General features: G+C 36.4%; 1 protein-coding gene across 7 annotated transcripts in view; it reads right to left on the bottom strand.

Moving 5' to 3' along the window:
- Nucleotides 1–3364: 3364 nt before the first annotated feature.
- The window catches only part of TLCD4 (TLC domain containing 4), a 101706-nt gene continuing 81301 nt past the window's right edge, over nt 3365–23769 (bottom strand). For all 7 annotated transcript variants that reach the window (XM_059375465.1, XM_059375466.1, XM_059375461.1 and 4 more), the window contains 2 exons: nt 15736–15809; nt 3365–3939 (listed from right to left, as the gene is read on the bottom strand). In XM_059375465.1, the coding sequence (XP_059231448.1) occupies nt 3621–3939; nt 15736–15809 (393 nt within the window). In that variant the 3' untranslated portion in view covers nt 3365–3620. The remainder of the gene's footprint in view (nt 3940–15735; nt 15810–23769) is intronic.

Raw genomic sequence — 23769 nt, 5'->3', positions numbered from 1 at the left:
GTGCTGGATAGTACCTAGGGAGAAACACTGTGCCACATTTCTGACAAAATTGTAGGAGTTTGCTTCTTCTGGAACCCAAGACACACAAACACATAGTGCTCCATGAAGTATAACTGATGAGGCCAACAATGACATGGATTTCTCAATTTTCAAGCGACAGACTCAACCACTGAAAGCCAATTTGTATGTTTATTTCCATATTGAAGTTAAGAGTAACCTAGAAACTGAAATTTATTCAAACATTTATTTTAATAGTGCCTTTCGGGACATGTTTATTTCCCTTAAAAATGAAAGAGAACAAATATGAGTATGACAACGCTTTCCCCTTGATATCTCCACAACAAGACTGTTTCTAACGCATGATGACAAATGGTGTAACCAACCATAAAACTGGCCCTTCACGTCCATGAAGAACTGTTCTCCAAACACCCAATGCACCTCACAGAAAGTGTACAATCTAAAAACTCACACCTCCACAAAAAGTTGAGTCAAACAGATTAAAACTTAGAAAAGAATTTGATTCAAACACCTATAAATGAGGCAGTTTTTAAAACCAGACCTTTACAATCGTACTGGGGCATCCACGGTATATCAGTCACCCTCAGGAATGGTGAAGACATTATTATTTCTCTAAACATAGCACTAACCCATGAAACAACAAAACTAAACAGCTGGAATAAAAATTGCGTCTTAACCTACTGTAAGGTATCAAGACACAACTTACGCAGGAGTTAATTTTTTTGCACTCATATATGACTTCATTTTGAATTTTAAATAAATGCAAACAATACTCACTAGAAGGATTTCAGAGACAAGAATGCAAATTCTACAAATTCAAGCTCATAATTTTTAAATTTTCCCAAACAAAATATCAGATGCAGAATCCATGATCTTGCATGCTATTTAGTTGATTTTCATTCACTTTCAAAATTTTGTAAGAATTGTTATTTTTTAGCCTACTACACATTCAAAGAACATCTTTATAGTTATAGGTTGTCACTAATCTTTTTCTATAAAAATAGAGCTGCTTAAAAATTTATACCAATTTGCTTTTATTTGCTACAAATATTTTAATAGTTGTTAAATTCAGAATGCCTAATAGAATCATTTAAATTAATCTGTGTAGTCAAAATACTTGATATGTAAAATGTCTAGCAAAAGTTTGTCATTTAATAAATGAAAAATTCATCGTTTAATAAATGACATGTTCTGTCTTTAACTCCTTGTATCTTAGGTAGGTGGATACAATCACAGAACAGTGAAGTATAGCTCCTATAAAGATATGACTTAAAGTAGTATGGCAGTTGATAGTGTCTTTTCCATTTCATGCGTGTTGTACAAGGAAATATGTAGCTTCTACTTTTGGATATTGAATGTGGACGTTGAATTAGCTGTGATGCAGTCAGCATAAAATAAGAATTGCTGACTAAGGGGATAATGAACTTTAGTTCAAAACACTGATATTTTAAACACTTGTTTTGTGAGCAACTATACTAATGAAAAGTGCTATCAGTGAAAGTAAAAATAAAGTTTTAAGCATGAAATAGCAACTATAAAAACTGAAACTGCTATATGGAAACTCACTGATGAGTGAGTTTTATATTACGATACATTGCAATATATTGCTTTATATTGTCTTCATTTTGATGGTGGGTTTAAAATCTGTGTTCAGAAACTATAGAAATATCCCAAGAGTCAAAAATATTTATTTCAAGTTTTGTTTCTTTTTAAAGGAATTTCCAAAATAGTTTTCTAATATAAATGTTTTCCTTTTAAAAATCCAGTTTTCTTGCAAAAGAGCAAGAAAAGAGCAAGATAAAACCATGTGCTTTCCTACCCCCCTAAACAACCAATATGCACTTACGTGCCTATGATGTCAAAGGTACTAAATTTGGTAACAAATTATCAATGTAATATTAGTAGCTTTAAAAACAAATACCTATACTTTACTTTAATTAAGTCTTTCAAAAATAAGTGTACCTACTATAAACCAATCAGTCTGATTTTCTCACTGAGTTATTGACTGAGATTTCAATTACCTTCTTTAAATGTTCTAAAACTTATCAGGCTCTCTCTGCATTAGACAGCCAAATCAAATCAAATCAAATCAAAGTCTGATCTATTCAGCCAGCCTCCCTTCACCATCATAACATGGACAGTGAAAGTGAATCATTCTCCTGTCAGCTGAGAAACTGAGTGGATTAGATCTTTTGGTTTGGGTTCAATTAAACTCAGGCAGCCATCACTGATTAAATTTCTTTCTTTCTTAGGTAAGAACAATCATTAAAATCAAGTACTTGAGAAAAATAAATAAAGGCAGTAATAGCTAATATATGATTCTATATTTGGGTTGTAAGAATCAAAGAAAAAGCAAACATATACTTACACACACACACACAAAAAAAAAAAAAAAAAAAAAAAAAAAACCAACAAACCCCACAAAAAAAAAAAAAAAAAAAAAAAAAAAAACCCAAAACCAAAAAACCAGAGTCACCAGCCATTGATCATCACATGAGACAAGGATATTAATGATCGGAATAGTTGGATTAAATTATCTATTTTTTTCCTGTCCTTTAGGAAAGACAGAAATTCAAAGCACTCAAAATGTTGGTTAAGCAAGCATGGATGTAAACTGTGAGTAAAAATGTGAATACTGACTTTTTGGAGTTTTGGTCTCCTTAAGAAGAGGCCTATGTCATGTTAGGAGCATGACAAATATACATTGGATAACACTTTGGTAATGATGATGTTGGGTTCTGAACTTAGGGAAGGTTTTACAAGTAGAAATAATATATTTTTCACAGAAAAAGTGCAAGGGAAACAGAGACAGCAGTGTTAAAGCTTTTTTCTTAATGATTCCTCCTATTAGCCTAAATAGTCATACATAACATGCATTTTTAGAAAGAGGAATTTGTCCCTTAAGGAGCTCTGTTAAGATCTGTCTTAAGACTTACTACAAATTTAAAAAGCAGTTATTTTGATAAAATGTTAAAAATAGAAATAATAAAGTGACATCTGAAATATTTAAAAATTAAAGAAGTTTTTTCATGATTGAACTAATATTCCCAAAGTAAGCAAAATATTTCATCACTCATAAACGACAGCATATCTAAACAAAAAATATATCATTTCTAACAGCCGAAGAAAACATTTCAACAATTTAGAAATTAAGCTCTAAATGGGTATTGACAGCCACAGTGGGAAATGAGTGCAGTACAACAAAAGGTTGAGAGCTATTTACACATATAAAAGCAGTTCCCATCTTTCAGCAAAATTGATGACATAAAACCAAGTGCACCCAATAAGCACAGTTGTCTTTTCACAGAGAAAAATACCAATGCAGGTTAACAGATTTCTGAAAAGATTCACCATTATATGTATAATTTTTTATTTAAATCTTTAAGATTTTATCCATGCTTACAATGCAGAAGAAAATCAGAAAAGAAATCTTGGAATAAAAACTAAGTTTTAGTTTCTCTTTTCTAAAGATTAAAAAAAAGAGCACTGAAACCCTCGTTAACAAATATAATTAATAAGAAGTACTAGAACATGCCAAGAATTCATCCTATCAGTAGATATAATGTGGGTAGTAAGGAAGTTTGCTTATCAGTAGCCCACTTTTAGTCAAGTTTTCCATTCTGCAGACTACTTTTGGCTTTCTCTTGTCTGATGAGAGAGATGACTTTGATGCAACCCTTTGTAATTTTGATCATCCACATGACATTCATCACATCCAAAACAACACAAGTAGAGATCCAGGAACATTGGATTAAAAATCCAAGCCTTATGTAGGCTTCTGTTCCTAACAAGGAATATATGTAACTATAAAAAGGAGGTATTGGGACAATCCGTACGATGAAGAACACCACTGTCATGAGTATTCCATTGATGACGTTAGCCTTGGAAAACTTAGGATACTTCAGAGCTTCAAAGAACCACCTGGAAAAAATTTTCAAAAGCATCACATTTACTCTGCATCTCCAAAGATTAACTTTTTAAATTTACTTTTTAGTTTTTAAAATTCAGTGAACATCCTCCTAAGATCTATATAGAGAGGCAAAGGGCCTAGAATAGCCAACACAATTCTGAAAAGGAAGAAAGTTGGCAGACTTGTACTACCCACTTCAAGACTGACTTACTATATAAAGCTACAGTATTCAAGACAGCATAGCATTGGTAAAAGAACAAATAGATCAACAGTGTTAGCCCAGAAATAGACCTACACAAATTTACTCAACTGATTTTTGACTACAGTATAAAGGTAATTTAATGGAGAAGGAATAGTTTTTCCAACAAACAACTGGAACAATTAGATATTCATATGCAGAAAAATGAATGTAGGCAGAGACATCACATTTTACACAAAAATTAACTCAAAAGGAGTCACAGCCTTAAACATAAAATGAAAAACTATGAAACTTCTAGAAGAAAACATAGGGGAAAATCTGTATGATCTTGGGTTTGGTAATTGTACTTTAGATATAACACCAAAAGCAAAATCACAGAAAAACATATTGCTACAAAAAGTACTCTTAGTAAAATTAAAAACTTGCTCTGTGAAAGGCACTGTTAAAACAGAATAAAAAGACATCGATGCACTGGGAGAAAATATTTACAAAATACATACAGCATAAAGTACTTGTATCCAAAATATAAAAAGAAGTCTTAAAGCTCAATAATAAGGCAACAACCAAATTCAAACATGGGCAAAATACCTTAAACACCTCATCAAATAAGATATACAAAAGGAAAATAAGAATATAAGGTGTTCAGCATCATTTGTCATTAGAAGACTGTAAATTAAAACTATGAGATACTACTATATACCTATAAAAATGGTTAAAATCCAAAATTCTAGCAATACCAATTGCTAGGAAGGATATGGAACAACAGGAATTTTAAAGCCTTGCTAGCAAGAATAAAATGATAAAGCCACTTTGGAAAACAATATGGCAGTTATAACACTAAACATGTTTATAGCACATAATCCAGCAATCACTCCCCTAGGTATTTTTCCAACTGATTTGAAAATTAAGTCCACACAAAAAAATTACACACAAATGTTTACACCAGGTTTATTTATAACTGCAAAATACTGGAAGCAAGCAAACAACCAAGATGTTATTCAATAGGTGAATGGAGGGGGCACCTGGGTGGTTCAGTGGGTTAAACATCTGCCTTCAGCTCAGGTCATGATTTCAGGATCCTAGGATGGAACCTCATGTCAGGCTCTCTGCTCAGCTGGGAGTCTGCTTCTCCCTTTCACTCTCCCTCTGCTCTCCCCTGATCTCTCTCAAGATAAGAAAACTGGATAAGCAAATTGTGGTATATCCACATAACACAATGCCATTCAGCAATAAAAAGGATAAGCTACCAATTTACATAACCACATGGATGACTCTTAAATGCATATTACTAAATGAAAGGAACCGGTCTGAAAATGCTACTCCCAGTATGATTCCATTTATATAACATTTCAGAAAAAGCAAAACTAAAAAGACAGAAAACAGGTCAGTAGTTGCCAGAGGTTCAGGGAGAAAGGAAGAGAGTGGGGTAAGTGAAGCATAAAAGATAATTTAGGGTGGTGAAACAATTCTGTATAATACTGTATTGGTGAGTATATGATGTTACGCATTTGTCAAAATCCACAGAACAGCATGAAGATTTTAAAATTTTAAAATGTCACTTAGGAGGCTGGGGGTGCCAGGATGGAATCTAGACTGTGACAAAATAATCTAACTGCTTTACAAATACATATATAACCTCACTGTAGGAAGTGGTGTCAAAACAGGTAATCTAAGTAACTGTGAAAATGTATGGTAGCTGTAAGACTAAAGACAAAAGAAACTGTATACATGCACTGTACTCCAGTTGGTAAAGTTTTGTGTCATGGAAGAACAGGTTAATAATTCTGAAACCATTATACATATATATTGGGATTTAGCAAATAAGTACATCTGTTTGATAGTGAAGTGAGGTCCAAGTGTCTCACTGCTGGAGTGGAAAGTTACAGACAAGTGAGTGGAAAAGGCTAGACTGATCCATATGCTACTGGATTAGAGTTGAAAACATCAGTGTGAACTCATTTAGCTTAATATAAATACGGATGTAGCAGAAATAATTATAGCTAGCTATGTATACAGAGGTTAGTATACTTCCAAGTTGTCACCTGGAAGAACATAGAAACAATGACGCCCCACAGTAATGAGCAGACCCAGGGCCTAGATCTTGGTTTCTAATACCATTCTCCAACAAAAGGAACCAGGGCTCCTTGAGACACAGCTGATTCTAGGGCTGGAACAGAGAATATACAATAAGAATCCAGCAAATTTTTTACTGCCAGAAAGTAAGGAAGTACTCAAGAACCAAAATGATGAGGTTCTACCAAAGGTACACAGAAACCAACCGAAAGAGCTCAATGGCAAAAGCTCTAACATTTTGAACAAATAATAAATAAATAATGCAGTACTAGATTAAAACCACCTGAAGCATAAACAGATATCCATGAATCCATAGTATTATAAATGAATGAAGGAATGAGTGATTGGAAGAGAAAAGATAAATATCCTATGCAGAATAATTACAAATAATTTCTGTAGATACAGCACTCTCAATGAAATAAGGTGTAACTCCCCCTCCCCAAAAAGGGAGCTACTCACAGTGACTTATTTCCAAAGTTCAGGATAGAAGTGGGATGGAAAGAGTACCTTTAAAATTGAAAACTCTGACAAACCCGCTTCAGCCAGGTGAACAAGGAAAACATCCAGCGTTAAGTCGTGTTTATAGCAGGGAAGCCTAACATGCTGTCATGAGAATGGCACTTTACTTCTGTAGTCTTCCTCCCAAAACCCCATAACCCAAGTCTAATCATGAGGAAAAACATCAGACAAATCCAAAATGAGAAATATTGCACAAAACACCTGACCAGTACTCAAAAACACCTCAAAAAACAACCCAAGTCTGAGGGACTGTCACAAAAAAAGAGGAGTCTAAGGAGATATAACTAAATGTAACATGGTATCCTGGAGGGGGTTCCGGTTCAGAGTAGATAAAGCTTGGGAATTCTGAATACAGTACAGACTTTGGTTAATAATAATGTATCAGTATTAGTTCATGAACTGTGACAAATGTACACTACTCATGTAAGCCCTCCTTCTTCTTGTTCCATCTAGATAGATTCTTTTGTCTCTCTCACCAACATGCTCAATTCTTCCTAATCCAAAAGTCTCCCCTCTGCTCGTCTTCCCTATCACGCTTTCTGAAAGGGAAGTCAACAGTATATTCACAAACATTCTTGCTCCACTTCACAACCCAGTACAATACAATCACCTTCCCCTACAAAAAGAAATTGGTCACCAGTGGCTTCTCCATACCCAAGACAGTGGGTCTGTCTTAGCCTTCATCCTAAGTGGCCTTTCTGTAGCATACAACATTGCCAACCATCGTAATTCCATCTCTCCTGACCTCCATGATACTATTTTCCTCTTGGTTCTTAACACTTTCTCAGTCTCTACTTCCTCTGCCCGTCCCTTAAATATTTGTGCCTCCCAAGCACCATTCCCTTCTCTATGCATTACCAAGGACATTTCAGCCACTCTCAAGGGCTCAACATGCTAACATTAATCTCTAATTTCAAGTCCTCTCTCGAGGTCTACTTGTAGTTCCAGATTTTTAATTTATTGTTGAACATTTTCACCTCATTTATTGGTGAGCATTTCACAAATCACAAATTCTCATATATGCCCAAAACTCAACATGCCTGAAACCAATACCCTATTCCTTGCCTAACCACTCCTCCCCACCACTGCCACAGAAAACTGCCTGTTTCTCTTCTGATCCTCCCAATCATTTGTGGGTTTTCTGATAGATGGAAACATTTTTATTTTCATGAATAAACTCCATTTTAGTATAAAAATTAAGGAATTTGCATAAGCAAACTTTCACAATAACACTAAGCTATAGAAAATTGGTTTGTATAATTAAATGGTTATATTTCAGGGAACTGGATAAGACTGGAAAGAGCCCAAAGGCCATCATTTCAATACAGTTTGTATGTTAGTGTGTCATGAGCATCCCAGTGTCTGCTTTTCTTTGTTCAAATTCAGGTCTTTCTGTAGAAAACGTGTGTGTGTGTGTGTGTGTGTGTGTGTGTGTGTGTGTGTTCTGCAGATTCTATTTATTTGTTTTAAAAACTGAAGTATAATTGGCATAGCACAGTATATTAGTTTCAAGTGTACAACATAGTGTACCACACTGAGCTACTAACTACAAATAGTGAAAAGACAATGTATTATATGGTATAATTCACATCTGGAAAAAGCAGAAGGGGCTCCCTGCAGGTAGAGAAAGAAAGAAAAAAGTGAGAAAAGAGGATGAAAGCAAAAAACCAGTCCCTACACAGCACTGGTTCAGTGAGTTTTTGCAGTTCAGAGTTGAGAGTCAGAAGGTTGAATGAGTCTTGGGAAAGCTGCAGGGTCCGGGAGATATTGTGAGTTCAAGAGGAGCGAAGAGAATTTTAAGAAGTGTTGCTGTGAGTAACAAATTGGATCTTTGTTGACATCCTTGGAAAAACTCCAATAAGGTTTTGGAAGGCTGTACTGTTTCTGGGACTCTACACAGAGACTGGGCAGTAAACTGACCCTAGTTATATCTTGGTTGCAAATGTCATTCTTTCAGGCATGTAAACACTTGGTGTTTAATAAATATTAACTCTGAAATTTTAGGGATTCAGAAACTTAATTTTAGAAAAGTTATCTTCCGCCCCAAAGTTATTTTGGCTCCCCTTCTTCTAAACTATTCCTTCATTATCTTTTCTCCCTCGTCTTGTGCTTCCATTCTAGACACTCAACTTATCCTCTCAATGCCATCTTTTCTCATGGCTTCAAATGTCACCTCTATCTGATCATTCCAGAATTCCTCTCTGTGCCTCTCACTACATTTCCACTCAGATGCTCTGTTTGTCCTCTTATTGAACAGCTCCAAACCAAACCCACCAGCTTACCTGTAGTCTTCTCTTGCCTCCTCATCTCTTTTCATGGGCCCATTCCTCAAATGTATAGACAGCAGAGAAATTATCCTAAACTCGTCCCTTTTCTCTATCTCTAATTTCTCATCCATTGCCAATTTCGCTTTTTCTTCCCTGAAAATCTCTATTCTGTCATCTTTTCTCTACCTCCACAGCCTAATTTGGGGGCTCCTATTTATTTTCCAGACTAAGGAAATTATACCATTCATTCACACAACTAAGAGCTGTCTGCTAACTTTCTAACACAATCTTTTTGCCTCCAGTCTTCCAATCCATCCTACAAATACCAAAAACTACAATTACTCAGGGCTCTTTTCAGAATGTCTTCCTCCACTGGTATACATCCTCTCTGTCCACCAGGTCAAGTGCAATCAGCTCTCTCTGACACTCAACACCCTCTCTGTTTTGCCACCTTCCTCCTAGACATACTTTTTGATTCCGCAAGTTTAGGCTTCTCTTTCATAGAGTGTGATTATTCCACTTTTTTAAAACTTATGTTCATTCCTTCTTCCTTGAATGAAGGGTCTCCCATCTCCACCCACTTCTAAAAACATCCTAAAACATTTTAAGAATATGTTCTGCCTTCTCTATAAAGGCTTGTATGACAAATACAAATGTGGTCCATGAACCCCTGAGACTTTTTGCAGGGTGTACAAGGGAAAACTTTTTATAATATTAAAATATTATCCACATTGCTCCCTGTGCTAACTTCTACAATGACAGTGCAAAGCACTGGTAGATAAAATTACTGGCATCTTAGCACAAATCATAACTATGGCACAAGATGGTACTAGTGGACATTGTATTCTTTACAGCCACACACTGGCAATTTTAAAAACAAAACAAGGGAGGGGGGGGAAGTTACAAAAAGGGGGAAAAACTGGTTTCACTGGAGAATGTCCCTGAAGAAGAAGAAGAATTTCACTGCATCATAACCTTTGAGTATATCTTTTTAATATTCTGTGTGATAAAATGAGAAGTATACATAAAACACTTCTGCTGCAAAGTTTAACAGCTGTCTGAAGGGAAAAAACCCTTGAATGATGATTTGAATTATGAGCTAAACTACATGTCTTTTCCATAGAACACCATTTTTACTTGAAAAAAACAACTGAAAAACTATGTTATTTAGACTTGGGTATTTGGCAGGCATTTTCTCAAGAGTGAAAAGTGAGTTTATCACATTGAGAAAAGAAGCTTGTCAGTATTTGTTGCCAATAACAAAATTTGAACTTTCAAATGAAAATCAGAATTTTGGAAAAAATTCTGTCTGGAAAAAGACTTTGATAGCCTCCCAAGATTAGAGATTTTTTAAATGAGATCAGTGGTGACATTAACTACTGTGAGGTTTTTAAAATATTACTAATAAATGTACCAACATTTGGAATGCCTACACAACTCAGTGGACCAAATAACCAAGTGACCAAGGCATGATGTTACATAATTATGCATGGGCAGAAGATTCAAAGCACAAAGAGACCAATGAATTTGAATGTAACTACGTATGGAAAGTTCATTGATACAGTTTCAGATTCTACATTTAACTAAGCTTTAAGAAACTACCTCTTGGTATGTTTCAGCGTAATGTTAGAGAAGAATATCCTTGAATACTTCAAAAGGCTTCTCAAATACTTCTACCTTTTCCTATTACATTATTAACTCAGAGAGGCTGGATTGTTTTTGTTTTTGTTTTTTTTTTTCATATGCTTCAACCAAAGCAACATTTCACAACACACCGAAAACAGAGGCAGCCTTGAGAATCCATCTAAATACCACCATGCTAGACATTAGGAAGATTTGTAAAAATGTACATCCATGACACTGTTCCCACTAAAATTTTTTTTCAATTTGGCAATGTAGTTATTTTTTGCAAAACAAAAACAAAAACAAAAACAAAAATAACCCACATTATATTAACATAAAATATTATTTTTACTATTAATGAATTAATAAATATTTTTAATGTTGCAGTTTTAACTTCCAATCTGGCAAATATCAACAGATAGAAGCCCACGGAAATAAAAGTTCATTCAAGTCCTCAATAATTATGAGATCAACAAGTTTGAGACCAGCTGATTTATAACATTAATACCAGCACATTTTTCTTGCCCCTTTTCAAATAATGTCTTGTTTTACTAGCTCATTATTTCATATTTAAGTCCTATGTAGACCCGCCACCAGACACCAAATTTGAAGATCCCAGAAGGCAGGGACTGGGACATTTAGGAACTGAGGAGTTATTTAGGAAATACTAAATTAACACATTAAGAAGCATATGTACAAAGTTCTTATCAGCTATTTAATTTTAATAGCAATGTATAAATATGTCCTCATAGCAATGAAAGGCATTTAGGCAAGAAAGAAGTTATCACCACTGAAATACTTTAATAGAAAGAAACCTGATGCAGCCTATAACTCAGCAGCAGAAATGTAACTGAAGCTCAGGTGTCTGAGCTTTATTTCAGTCTTCTTTTCCTCTATAACCCACCACATGCATCCCATGTGTCTTCTTAAATTATACAGAGCTTTAAAATAGAGAAAACATTAAAATATCCCAAACCATAAAGAAAACAATTAACCAACAGAAAACTCTAAGAGAGCTTCAGTAGCTGCACTCAGTTTTGTTATGATCTCCTTGTTGCATTATACCATTTCCTGTTCCCATTCCAACCACACTTCTCCTTTTCTTAATTTACTAAAGACTCAAGGCTTTTAGATAAAGGTATAAAATTAAACTATTTCTACTTTTATGAGTTCTCAAAGAGTTTCCAACGAAAACGACTTGAAGTTCCTTTAAGTGCCAGAGTTAATTTTCTCCTGCTTTAAAATCTCATATTCTGAATCATATTTAAGAGATGGACATTGTTAGAACTTATCACCTCTTGGGGGTCATTTTTTCAAAAAGTAATTAAATGGCTACTATGTGCCAGACAATAATTGCTGGACCACTCAAACTTTAACAAAATTTTGCCCTTGATCTAATGAAACACAGAGATGAGTAAGAAACAGAAAAAAAGAGAGAGTGAGTGAGAGAGAACATTATCATAAAACACACTAATCATATTGGTGTAACTGTATGTCACTATTATGGAGGCACAGGTGAGGGACACCCAACCCAACCTGAGAGAGATGGGGTTTAGTGATGGAAATAATCCTCAGGCTGGGTTGTGAAGGATGAGTAAGGAGCCAGGAGACCTTTCTACATATGGACAAGTTGGAATGAGAGGAGATTTTTGAGGGAGGGAAATGCGGCAGAAAGAGTAACAGATGTACTTGGAAAGTGTTCTATGTCCCATTAAAGAGCCCACGTTTTATCCTGTAAGCAGCAGGAGTCACTGAGGGGATTCAACCAGGGAAGCTGCATGTTCATTTTTGTGTTTTAGAGAGATCATCATGGAAGAGAATAACATGGAAGCAAGATAAAAGGGAGACAGCTAGACAGTTAATCTAGAGCAGGAATCACCAAAGTTCTTCCACAAATAACCAGAGAGTGGACATAGTAACAGGCTTTGGAAACTGTCTAGTCTCTGTCACAACAAATGAACTCCACTGTTGTAATGTAATAGTAATGATGTAAACAAATGAGCATAGCTGCCCTCGATAAAACTTTATTTACAAAAAACAGCAGTGGGTTTGGCCCTCGAGTCTTAAATTGGCAATCCCTGGTCTAGAACAGCACTGTCCAAAAAAACTTTCTGCAATTAATGAAAATGTTCTATAGATGTGCTACCCAATTCAGCAGACTCTAGCCAAGTGGGGCTGTCAAGCACTTGAAATGTTACAAGTTAGCTTGAGGAACTGAATTTTTAATTTAATTTAAATGTAAATAATTACATGTGGCTTGCAGTTACCCTGTTGGGCAGGACAGGGTTAGAAGCTGGTACAGGGGCCTAGACAAGAGATGATGGCACTGAGAGTAGAGATGGAGAGTCAGTGGCCAAGGCAAGAAATATTTTGGAGGTTATCTGGTAGGACCTAATGATGGACCAAATGTAGGTGAGGGAGAAACAGTAAAAGATGATTCCCATATGTTGAGCAGGACAATGAGAGAGAATGGTTGGGCCACATGCTGAACAACAGAAAGTAAGAGACTGCAAAGGGAAATACGTTGCATTCTATTTCAGACATGTTGAATTTGTTGTGCCACCTGGGAGGAGAAAACACTTGACTATCATCAAAGAAGTAGGTAATATTAAATATGCTCTTTTTAAAAGAGAAAGCAACTGTAGCACAGGGATGTTAAATAACTTGGCCCAGGTCAGGGCACGTTAAGTGACAAGGTTGAATACAACTTGAGTCCATCTGGTTTTAAAATTCATGCACAGCCCATCACATGAAAATGAGCATCACATGAAATGAGCAAACAGGTCATAGCGGACACCTTGAAAGGAGAACTCAGCCCAGGGAGAAGCATGGAGATCAGTGGGCCCAGAAGAGAGCCTTGGGGAACACCAGCATTTGCAGAACCGTGTCTTACCAAGGAGGCTGAGAGAGTGTGGTCAAAGACATACAAGGATTGGATGAGTGTGTGTCATGAAAGCAAAGGGAGTTGGGATTGAGCCCTGTGTCAGGACACCTGCTCATCAGGGTGTCTGCTTCTCCCTCTGAGACTTGCCCTCCCCCACACACTTTCTGCTCTCTCTCTCTCTCTCTTTTACTCTCTTTCAGATATTTTTTTTTTTTTTAAGATCAGGCTAATTGCATGGTGAACATACTAATGACAGATGTCCTGATAAACAGACTAATGGTATTTGTTGCAGGAGAGTCTCATCCATGGAATGTTTTTAGGATATAGCTAGTCTAGGTTTGCTTATGGCAAACAAACCTAGAATGCATGGATTTATGGGGTCTGACCCCCTGGAGAATGTTACATAAGCTATGTAACTAACCGAGTATTAAATGGAGATGTTTCCTAATCAAGAGAGTTCCTTCTATGTCCACAATAGGAACTATGCATACTGCTTATAGCCTTCAGAGATAACCTTATTGTGGAGTCTTCCTAATGCAAAAAGGACCCAGGGAGCCATTCAGATGATCCTGAACATCTCCCTGCCTTGCCAGTGCCTCAGGATTACTTGGATCCTCGGCTTAATACAGGGTACACTCTCTAACCCATGTGAGTCTGATTTGACAGTCCCAATTCTCTGGGTTATCTCTGTACTAAGTCACAAAAGGGCTGCATGCAACCATGGGAGCCTCCCCCGACTTTGGGACTTTGCCCGAAGATTTTAAAGATAGGTAAGTTTTTCAGAGATGGAAGGGAAATGGAGGATGTGAATATGGGAAGAAACTCGAGAACCACCCACAGGTGCATGAGACAGTAAGGGTTCCAAACTGACTCTAATGAACAGTAGGAAATAAGGCTGGGAACAAACATATGGAGCACAACACAGGGAACCTCAAAGTCAGATTAGAGTCTAAACAGGATGCAGTTTTTGGAAGAAAATAAGGTCCAGAAAGTGGATCACAGGAAGGATTATGGCAGTGGCCCTGTGAAGGACAGAAGTGAGGGTGAACCTGGAAGGAGGGAAGTCAGTTGGAAGATGGAGATCCTGCAGATCCTCACCTAGGACCATGGATATAGAGTGAAAGGAACAACTAATGTTGCACATGAAAGGCATCAGCAGACCTCACTAAATGACAAGATAAGGGTCATACAGCACCATTATAAATCCACTGGCAAATAAAAGCATCTACCTCCCTCCATGAGATGGATGGAATTTAATTTCCTTTCTCCCTCATCTCCTTGAGAGTGGGATATCCTTGATATCTTGCTTTTAAAGAACAGAGTAAGGAAAAGAAAAAACTTCACAATGGAGAAACCTGGCAAACATCACCTTAACCATGTGATAGCCAAGTTCACATCCCCCAATGATATGGACATCATGTACCTTCTAACAGGATGTGATGAGAAGGGCACTTTGCCTCCATGGGATTCCTTCCAAAACCCCATCACCTCCACCTAGTCATAAGAAGAAAGGACAAATCCAGACTAGGGGACAGTTTAAAGGATAACTGGACAGTACTTCTTAACACTGTCAAAGTCAAGAAAAACAGGGAAAGACTCAGAAACTGTTACAGACCACAGGAGACTGGGAAGATACTAAACTAAATGCAATGTGGCAGTCTGGACTGAATCCTAGAACGAAAAAAAAAAAACAAAAAAAAACACTAATGGAAAAATTGATGCAATCCCACAAAGTCTGGAGTTCACTTAATGCAACCTATCAGTGCTGGTTTCTTAAGTTTTGACAAATGGTCCATGGTAATGTAACATATCAGCAACAGAGAAAACCAGGTGAGGAGGATATGGGTGTTCGTATGCTCTCTTGGCAACTTTCTGTAAATCTAAAATTAGAAGTCTATTTTTTTTTAAATGATGGATGAAGGTAATGTGGACATCAGAATCTGGGAATAGGAATACGCTGGTATCAAGAATGTGAACTGGCCCCAAGGTGAACCCAAGTATAATAAAAGCATTGCCATCCTTCAGACAGAGCTCTGTTCAAAAGCTAGGACCACCACTCTATACCTAGGGGATCTTGAATAAGTTTCTCTCGCCTTTCAAAGGCTTGGTTTCCTCATTTGCACGATGGTGATAATAATTCATGTCACACATTCTCATTTTTATTTAGTACCTTTAGGATCTTTGGGAAAGTTTCCCCAAACAAAAAGGAAACAGCACAAGTTTAAAATAATTAGTCACCTACCGCTGATTCACAAAAGGGCTGGAAAGTTCTGCAAGCAGGCGAAAATTCCCAATGTATGCCAGGACTCCATCCCTCTGGATGATAAACATAAAACACAATGTCAGGGAGGACATGCTTATCAACATTTCCAAATATAAAGGAACATTCAATAACTTCTCAGCATAAAATAACAATTGATATCAAAACAGACCAAGTGTCCTAGCTGATTTTTTTCTTTATGAGAATTTAGAAATGTCACTAGAATTCTAAAATATTTTTAAAAGACAGCATATTGTACACTTATGTTCACCTATAAAAACGGATTTTAAGCAGTTGTCCCATGTTGAACTAAAGAATTCTGCAAACAGCCACTGGTGACAACATTCTCGAATTACTGTAGAAATAATGATCAAAGTAGTGTGAATTTCAGAAGTTGAGGAATTTTATAGCAGTTATATACTTAAAAGAAACTCATTTTTATATCCATTAATAAAAGCACCTTAAAAAAATCTCAAAAGTGTACTTAACATCCTAAATAACATCTGTAAGCCTGTGAGCAGATGCATATTTGCCAAAAGTAACAACACATGCTAAAATTTATGTATCACATTTGACCTGAAAAATGTATATGTCAATCAGAAGATCCTACAGCTAAAACACACACTCACAGGACCTCTCTGAATTTAGAAACAATGCCCAGTACACTGTATGAATGTAATAGGAAAAGTAGAACAGAGTTAATAAACTCTGAAGAACAAAGAAGTATACATTAGAAAGAAGAACAAAAGTATACATTCCAAAAATATCAGGTAATTTAAACACTGTTACTAGGTAAACAGTCATTCCAGCACTTCCAACTCAATCAGAATTATGATCACGCACAAAAAGAAATAGTCGTACCTGCGCCTAAACATTAGATATACATGGAACTTCAGAAACCCTATTCCTATAAGCTATACCATGCTGCCTTCCAAAATGGGAACAATATAAAGCAATAAAAACAAAGGAACATTTTATTTGAAGGTTTTCAGTTCTTCTCCATGGAAATTATTTTAGGGATTGAAAATTCAGAGCTGATTATACAAATTAGCTTTTCCAAGACTAATCTAGAACTTTTTATAATCTCAAATTCACTGGCCTTAGTGAAATTGAAATGTGTGATGAGGAGGAAGGAAGGAAGAGGGACAAAAGAACAAAGACAATGGGCAAGGTGAGTACTGTGCACAGGGGTGATCAACTTTATCTAAAGTCAGCAGAGACACAGCCACACCACTCCAAAAACACATGACAACACAGAAGAAATATTACTCATAGGTGTTATTACTTTAACAGAGAACTAGAATCAGTATTTATCTGAAATTATATATTGTTCTGTACTATTTAGTTTTCTGTTATGGTAAGAGCATTTATTTCAATAAACAGTAAGGTTAATAAGGGTATTTAGTAGTAATTAAGAATAGGACAATTTAACAAATAAAATGTGTGAAAACGTAGTGTGTGTGTGTGTGTGTGTGTGTGTGTGTGTGTGTTTTAAGGGGAGGGGCAGAGTGAGAGGGAGAGAATCTTAAGCAGGCTCCATACCCAACGCACAGAGCTGATGGGAATGACAACCTTACCACCCTGAGATCATGACCTGAGTCGAGATCAAGAGTCAGACACTTAACCAACTGAGCCACCCAGGAGCCCCAATATTTTTATGTTCCTTTCTGCCCTTTTTGTTTTGATTTTACTTTTTTTTTTAAGATTTTATTTATTTATGTGACAGAGAGAGATCACAAATAGGCAGAGAGGTGGTCAGAGAGAGAGAAGGGGGGGGGGGAGCAGACTCCCCGCTGAGCAGAGAGTCCGATGCAGGACTTGATCCCAGGATCCTGAAATCATGACCAGAGCCAAAGGCAGAGGCTTAACCCACTGAGCCACCCAGGCGCCTCTTTTCTGCCCTTTTATTTAAACTTTCTTCTGGATATTTAAATCTAGTAGGCTATATTATTGTATATTTTCAGAAACATACATCTGAGACTTTGTAAAAAGGGAATGTAAATACAATGGGACTAAACAGTTATCTATATTTAATAAAAAATAATAGTGATATCTTATCCATGATACAGTAGGATATTTTTACTCTTTGCTTCCTTTTCCACTACTACGTTAGGTGGGGGTATATATATATATATATATATATATATATATATATTTTGCCTCCCCCCAGCCCAGTAATGAACTACAGTCCAACAGAAAATTCACTTTGACTTGTAGCTCTGCTCTTGTAAGTCCACATTACTGATATTAGTCTAACAGGATGACCTCAATTTAAATATTTTCTTAACAAAGGTGTAAGCAGGGGCACCTGGGTGGCTTAGTTGGTTAAGCAGCTGCTTTCAGCTCAGGTCATGATCCCAACGTCCTAGAATCGAGTCCTGTATTGAGCCCCCATCAGGCTTCCTGCTCAACAGGGAGCCAGTTTCTTCCTCTGCCTCTGCCCCTGCCCCTCCCTTGCTCATGCTCACTCTCTAATAAATAAATAAAATTAAAAAAAAAAAAAAAGAAAGAAAGGTGTGAGCATAAAATACTTGAGATTTTACTTACTAACAACGGGAAGCTTTTTACAGGAATTAAGTTTCCAGTTCTCTTGAAAAGGCCCACCCATTTGAACTTGCAGGCTTCTTTTGTAGACCAGCTATCAGTCTCCAAGATCCTCTGCATGTATAAATTCATCATACAGACTACCCATTTGTAAAATATCCATCCTTTTCAAGACTCCAAAGAATACTGGATGGATTCCAAACAAGTCAACAGTTCTAGTAAAGAAAAGCCGTTCAATGTGGCTACTCTCTTTTCTGGTAACATTTTTGAGTTCAGAAGCAGTCTTATTTCCCCAAAATGAGTCATTATCCACCGCATGAGTGTTCGTCACAACCTGCGCACCACATTAAATAACTAAGGTTCAGACTGTTCATCCTTTTCTGGCGTTTTTTACAGGTTCCTCAGCAATCACCGAACCTTTCAGAGAGACAGTACATAAACACTTCTTGATTTAATGTAAGACTTTTCTGCCTTCACATCCTCAATTGTTTCCAAAATCCAGAAGGACATTCTCCTTGCCTCATACTCTAAACATGTAATTTTACAGCTGGTCAACATCTGTTAGCAACAATCGTAGCCATGTGGTAGGCAAACATCTATGGAGGTCATCTCCCTCCATTTCCATGAAGTAAAACCCTCATTGTTTTTGCAGGTTTTAAGGAAGCTAAAGGGAAGAACGAACTTTCCTTACAAAACTCTCAACGTCAGAGGTAAGCAAATCACATCCCTTTTCAGCTCTGTTCTAAGAATGCAATGTGTGGAAGACGTTTCTCAGGTAGTATCTTTTCATTTTCTTTGGTGAGAAGTTTACAGACTGAATGGAATTTGCCAAGTTTACATTTGCACTGTCTGCCAAATATACAGACAGACTGAGCAAAAGCTAATCCATATTTGAACAATACACCAACAATTTTTGTTTTATGTGATTTCTTTATAATCCTTATAGGAATCAAAAATTCAACCTGAAATCCCATTTTTTAAATCAAAGTACCTAAGAGCTAGGGAAACATCTTTGTGTTGCTGTGATTTGATGCAATACTCAGTGGAGTGAAGAAAGTTAAGACTGTTGGTAAGATCCAACAGAATCAGCTCTCTATGTTGTAAGAAGCCAACACATCTGTTATCAAAGTTTACTTTTTTTTTCACCAACAGGATGTTTTAGTTGCAACCTCTGAATCAGGAAATGTAACTTTCGTCAGTTTCATAGAACAATCAAGGGAAAAAATAAAATGCGTATATCCATGTGACACATCCATGTTAATTCAGTGCCTACTGTTTTCAACTGAGCAACAATGTCCTTTTGGAAGATAAAAAATGTGCAGATGGATTTAGAAGCACCTGCCCATCTCATTCAGACCCATTGAGACTCCGTGTCTACACATGCTTTTACATTCTCATCTCTACCAGGCCCACAGTTTTCTAGAGCTGCCATAACAAAGAACCACAAGCTGGGCAGCTTAAACAACAGGAAGTTATTGTCTTACAGTTCTGGAGGCCAGAAGTCCGAGATCAAGATGACGGCAGGCCCATGCTCCTTTGGAAGGTTCTAAGGAAGGATCTGCTCCTGGCCTCTCTCCTAACTTCTTGCAGTTCCTTTGTTTCTGGCAGCCCAACTCCAATCTTCACATGGCATTTTCCCTGTGTACATATCTGTGTCCAAATTTTCCCTTTTTATAAGGATACCAGTCATATTGGATTAAGGACCCATCATACTCAACTATGACTTCATTTTCACTTAACTAATAACATCTGTATTGATCCTATTTCCAAATAAATTCACATTCAGAGGCAGTATGACTTAGAACCTCAACAAATGAATTGGGGGGCAGGATATAAGTCAATCCCTAACAATGTCCAATCCCAAATTCTTTTCTGCACATTGTGCAATATGGTCTGTTTTGGTTATCTAATTCCCTACTCCATGTGTCTTTCCATCCATCTATAATAACATATCATTATATACTAATATATGTAATAATACATATTATACATATTTCCATATATAATAACTATAACCTTTACTGGTGATGCTTGGAGCATTATGGTGTTGGCATCATAACTAGTCTCATTCTCATCTGAATTTCCAATGGATAGTCAAAGATGACTGTTAAAGCTCATGATTTTAACACTTCTGTTGCATCATTCAGGGTAATGTGACAATGAACGATCCATTATTGTGAACCGCAAATCGTGGTTGCCATGATTTTTTGCATCATAGGAAAAGATTTCACAGGATGTGAAATTTTCAGTGGTAAAATGGTAAAACCAGGATGAACATGGGCAGGCCATCCTGTCTTTGTTTTATTATGAATCTTTTTATAATGAATCCCAAATGGCAGGTGAACTTTTTCATTTTAATACATAATCAAAATCACATTCCCAGTGATGAGAAAGAGGAAAGAAAAAAAGAATAAACCTCTCTAACTCATCTAGCACTAAGAAGCCCTTTCAAGATAATAGGAAACAAACTTTCATATTCTAAGTTCCTGGATGTTTCATGGACTTATTTTTTAGTTTTGGTGATTTGTTTGAAATTTAGGTGAGTATTTCCAAAGGAAGTGGTTAGAATATTTAAGTTAAGAAAAGGTCAAAAAAATAAGTAATTGTGTTTAGCTTCCCAGGAAAATTAAACAGCTGAAATGTCCTGCTTTTCTCTCTTACCATAGTTAAATTCTGCAGTGAGTAGAGAGCAAAGGAGAAGAGCTTTGAAAGTAGCGCACAGGTAGAACATGACTCTTGGAGAGGCAAAAAATGCAAGGAAAATAGTTACTTTAGTGAGATTCTTACTTGAAGCAGACATACAAAAATCTTAGAAATATTTATTCATGTATGTAACAAACATTTACTCTTATTTTTAAAGTTAAATTCTCTCATTTATAACATTGCCTTTCTTTCCTCAGTTAAAGACCGCTCCTCTTTCAGTCTATTTTTTCTAACAATCTTCTTCTTTTGTTTATTGTTTTTTTTTTAAAGATTTTATTTTATTTATTTGACAGAGAGAGATCACAAGTAGGCAGAGAGGCAGGCAGAGAGAGAGAGAGAGAGAGAGGAGGAAGCAGGCTCCCTGCTGAGCATAGAGCCCGATGCGGGACTCGATCCTAGAACCCTGAGATCATGACCTGAGCCGAAGGCAGCGGCTTAACCCACTGAGCCACCCAGGCGCCCCTTGTTTATTGTTTTTAAATCTATGGCATTCTAGGTAACTATATCCAGTGTTGAGAGGGTATGACAGACCAACTGCTATAAAGTATTAATTTATATTATATGTTATATTATATAAAAGAATTATCATTCCTAAGGCCAGCCAAAGCCTTGCTAAATTACTTACTCTACCTTTCAAATAAATCATTTTTCCAAAGATGAGACCCAATACTGAAATTTTTAAAGTTTTTGTGATTTCTTAAATATTTTCAAGCAGACACACCAGAGTCATACAAAATATTGAAATAGTATCATAGCAATATAGTTTTACTCTCAATTCAAGAAACAATTTTAAATATTTCTCTCTAGTGAGCTTTAAAAATACAAAAAAAAAAAAAAAACCCTGAAATATACTAAGGCTTTTTTGAGAGTTTAGAAAATTATTTCTATTCTAACTCTTTTCAAATTGGTATAAAATTAAAAGGAACTATTAACCAAAATATCAAATTATTAGCAGATAAAACCTGACTTTATAATAGTCTTTAAATATTAAAAGTTACTAGTACAAATTATAAATTTGATATGTTGCTTTCATCTAAATTTAGCCAAAACGCTGTATCGCCACACTTTGAAAAGACTTTCTCTTGAGTCTATAAAAAATTGGGCACAGCATCCTGGCTTTTCTTCTAATTTCTTTCACCTCTTCCCAAAGAAAATGGTTAGTTTTTTCATTTCTAACCCAGTGGTTCTCAAAGTGTGGCCCCCAGACTAGCAGCATCAGCTTCGCCTGGAAATATTGCTAGACATGAATATTCTCGGGTCCCCTCACAGACTCATTGACTCAGAACTCCTGGGGGTCAGGCCCGCTAAGTGGTTCCAATATTTACTAAAGTTAGAGAACCACTGTCCTAGCTTTCAAATTACCTAGGAATCTCTAAGCTCTCAGGGAACTGCCTCCCTACTTCTCTGAAACTGTAGTGAAGATTTATAAAGTCCCCGTCAGATTCCACAGCATTATGAAGGCAGACCAGCTACATCTCTCTAGAAGTATTTTCCTGACCCCTTAATCCCCAGCGGGGTCAAGTGTCTCAACAGATCTGTCTGCTTGTCAGCATGCTTTTCTCTGCAAGTATCCACATTCTTTGTGTCTCATTCACTGTTCTATCCATAGAGCCTAGATCAGTGCCTAGCCCATATTTCCCAAATTGAACCTCACCTCCTCCTCATTGTGAAGCAAACAGAATCACTTCCAAAACCAAAATCCTAAGAGTCCTACAAACCTATTTCTGAGTGGGTGAGCACTCTGATGAGAATATCAGTATTTCACTCTAAAAGAAAAGGAGAAAAATATCCAGATTTTAATTTTGTAAAGAGATAAGTAGATAAGAATTAAGAGGTCATCATAAATGTGTTAAGGTTAAAAAGAAAAAACTAAACAAAACCCAAAAAACAAAAAGCAAAGTTCTGATATTTAATTTCCAAAACTTGATACATTTATATTAGTAAAGCAAGACAGAAAAAAAAAAAAAAAGGGTAGGCAAGCAAAAGAGATGGGGAATATCACCTCACATCCATCAGCTTGGCTAGTATCAAAGATTAAAAAAAGGAAGTGTTTGTAAGGGTATGGAGAAAGGGAACCTTCATGCACTCTTGGTGGGAATGCAAACTGATGCAGCCACTGTGGAAAACAATATGGAGTTTCCTCAAAAAAATTAAAAATAGAACTACCATATTATCCTGCAATTCCACTTCTTGGTATTTACTTGAAAAAAATAAATAAATAAAAACAAAAAACAAGAACACCCATTCGGAGAGAATCATGCACCCCTATGTTCACTGAAGCATAATTTACAACAGCCGGGATATGGAAGCAACCTAAGTGTCCATCGACAGATGAATGGCTAAAGAAGTGGTGTACAGATACACAATGGAATATCACTCCACCATAAAAAGAAAATAAATCTTGCCATATGTGAGAACATGGATAGACTGGACCTAGACAGTTTTATGCTAAGTTAAAGAAGTCAGAGAAAGATGAATACCATATGATTTCACTTATATGTGGAATCTAAAAAACAAAACACATGGACAAGCAAAACAGAACAGAAACAGACCCATAGATACAAAGAGCAAACTAAACTGATGGTTGCCAGAGGAAATGGGTATTGGTGAGCGACAGGGCAGGTGGCAAAATGGGTGAAGGGAGTGAAGAGGTACAAACTTCCGGTTATAAAATAAGTCATAAAGATGTGATGTACAACAAGGGGAGTAGAGCCAATAATACTGTAATAACTTTGTATGGTGATAGATGATACCAGACTTAACATGGAG

Source organism: Mustela nigripes, chromosome 14 (genome assembly GCF_022355385.1).
Source record: "Mustela nigripes isolate SB6536 chromosome 14, MUSNIG.SB6536, whole genome shotgun sequence".
Lineage (NCBI taxonomy): Eukaryota > Metazoa > Chordata > Mammalia > Carnivora > Mustelidae > Mustela > Mustela nigripes.
This window is presented reverse-complemented; position numbering and strand designations above follow the sequence as displayed.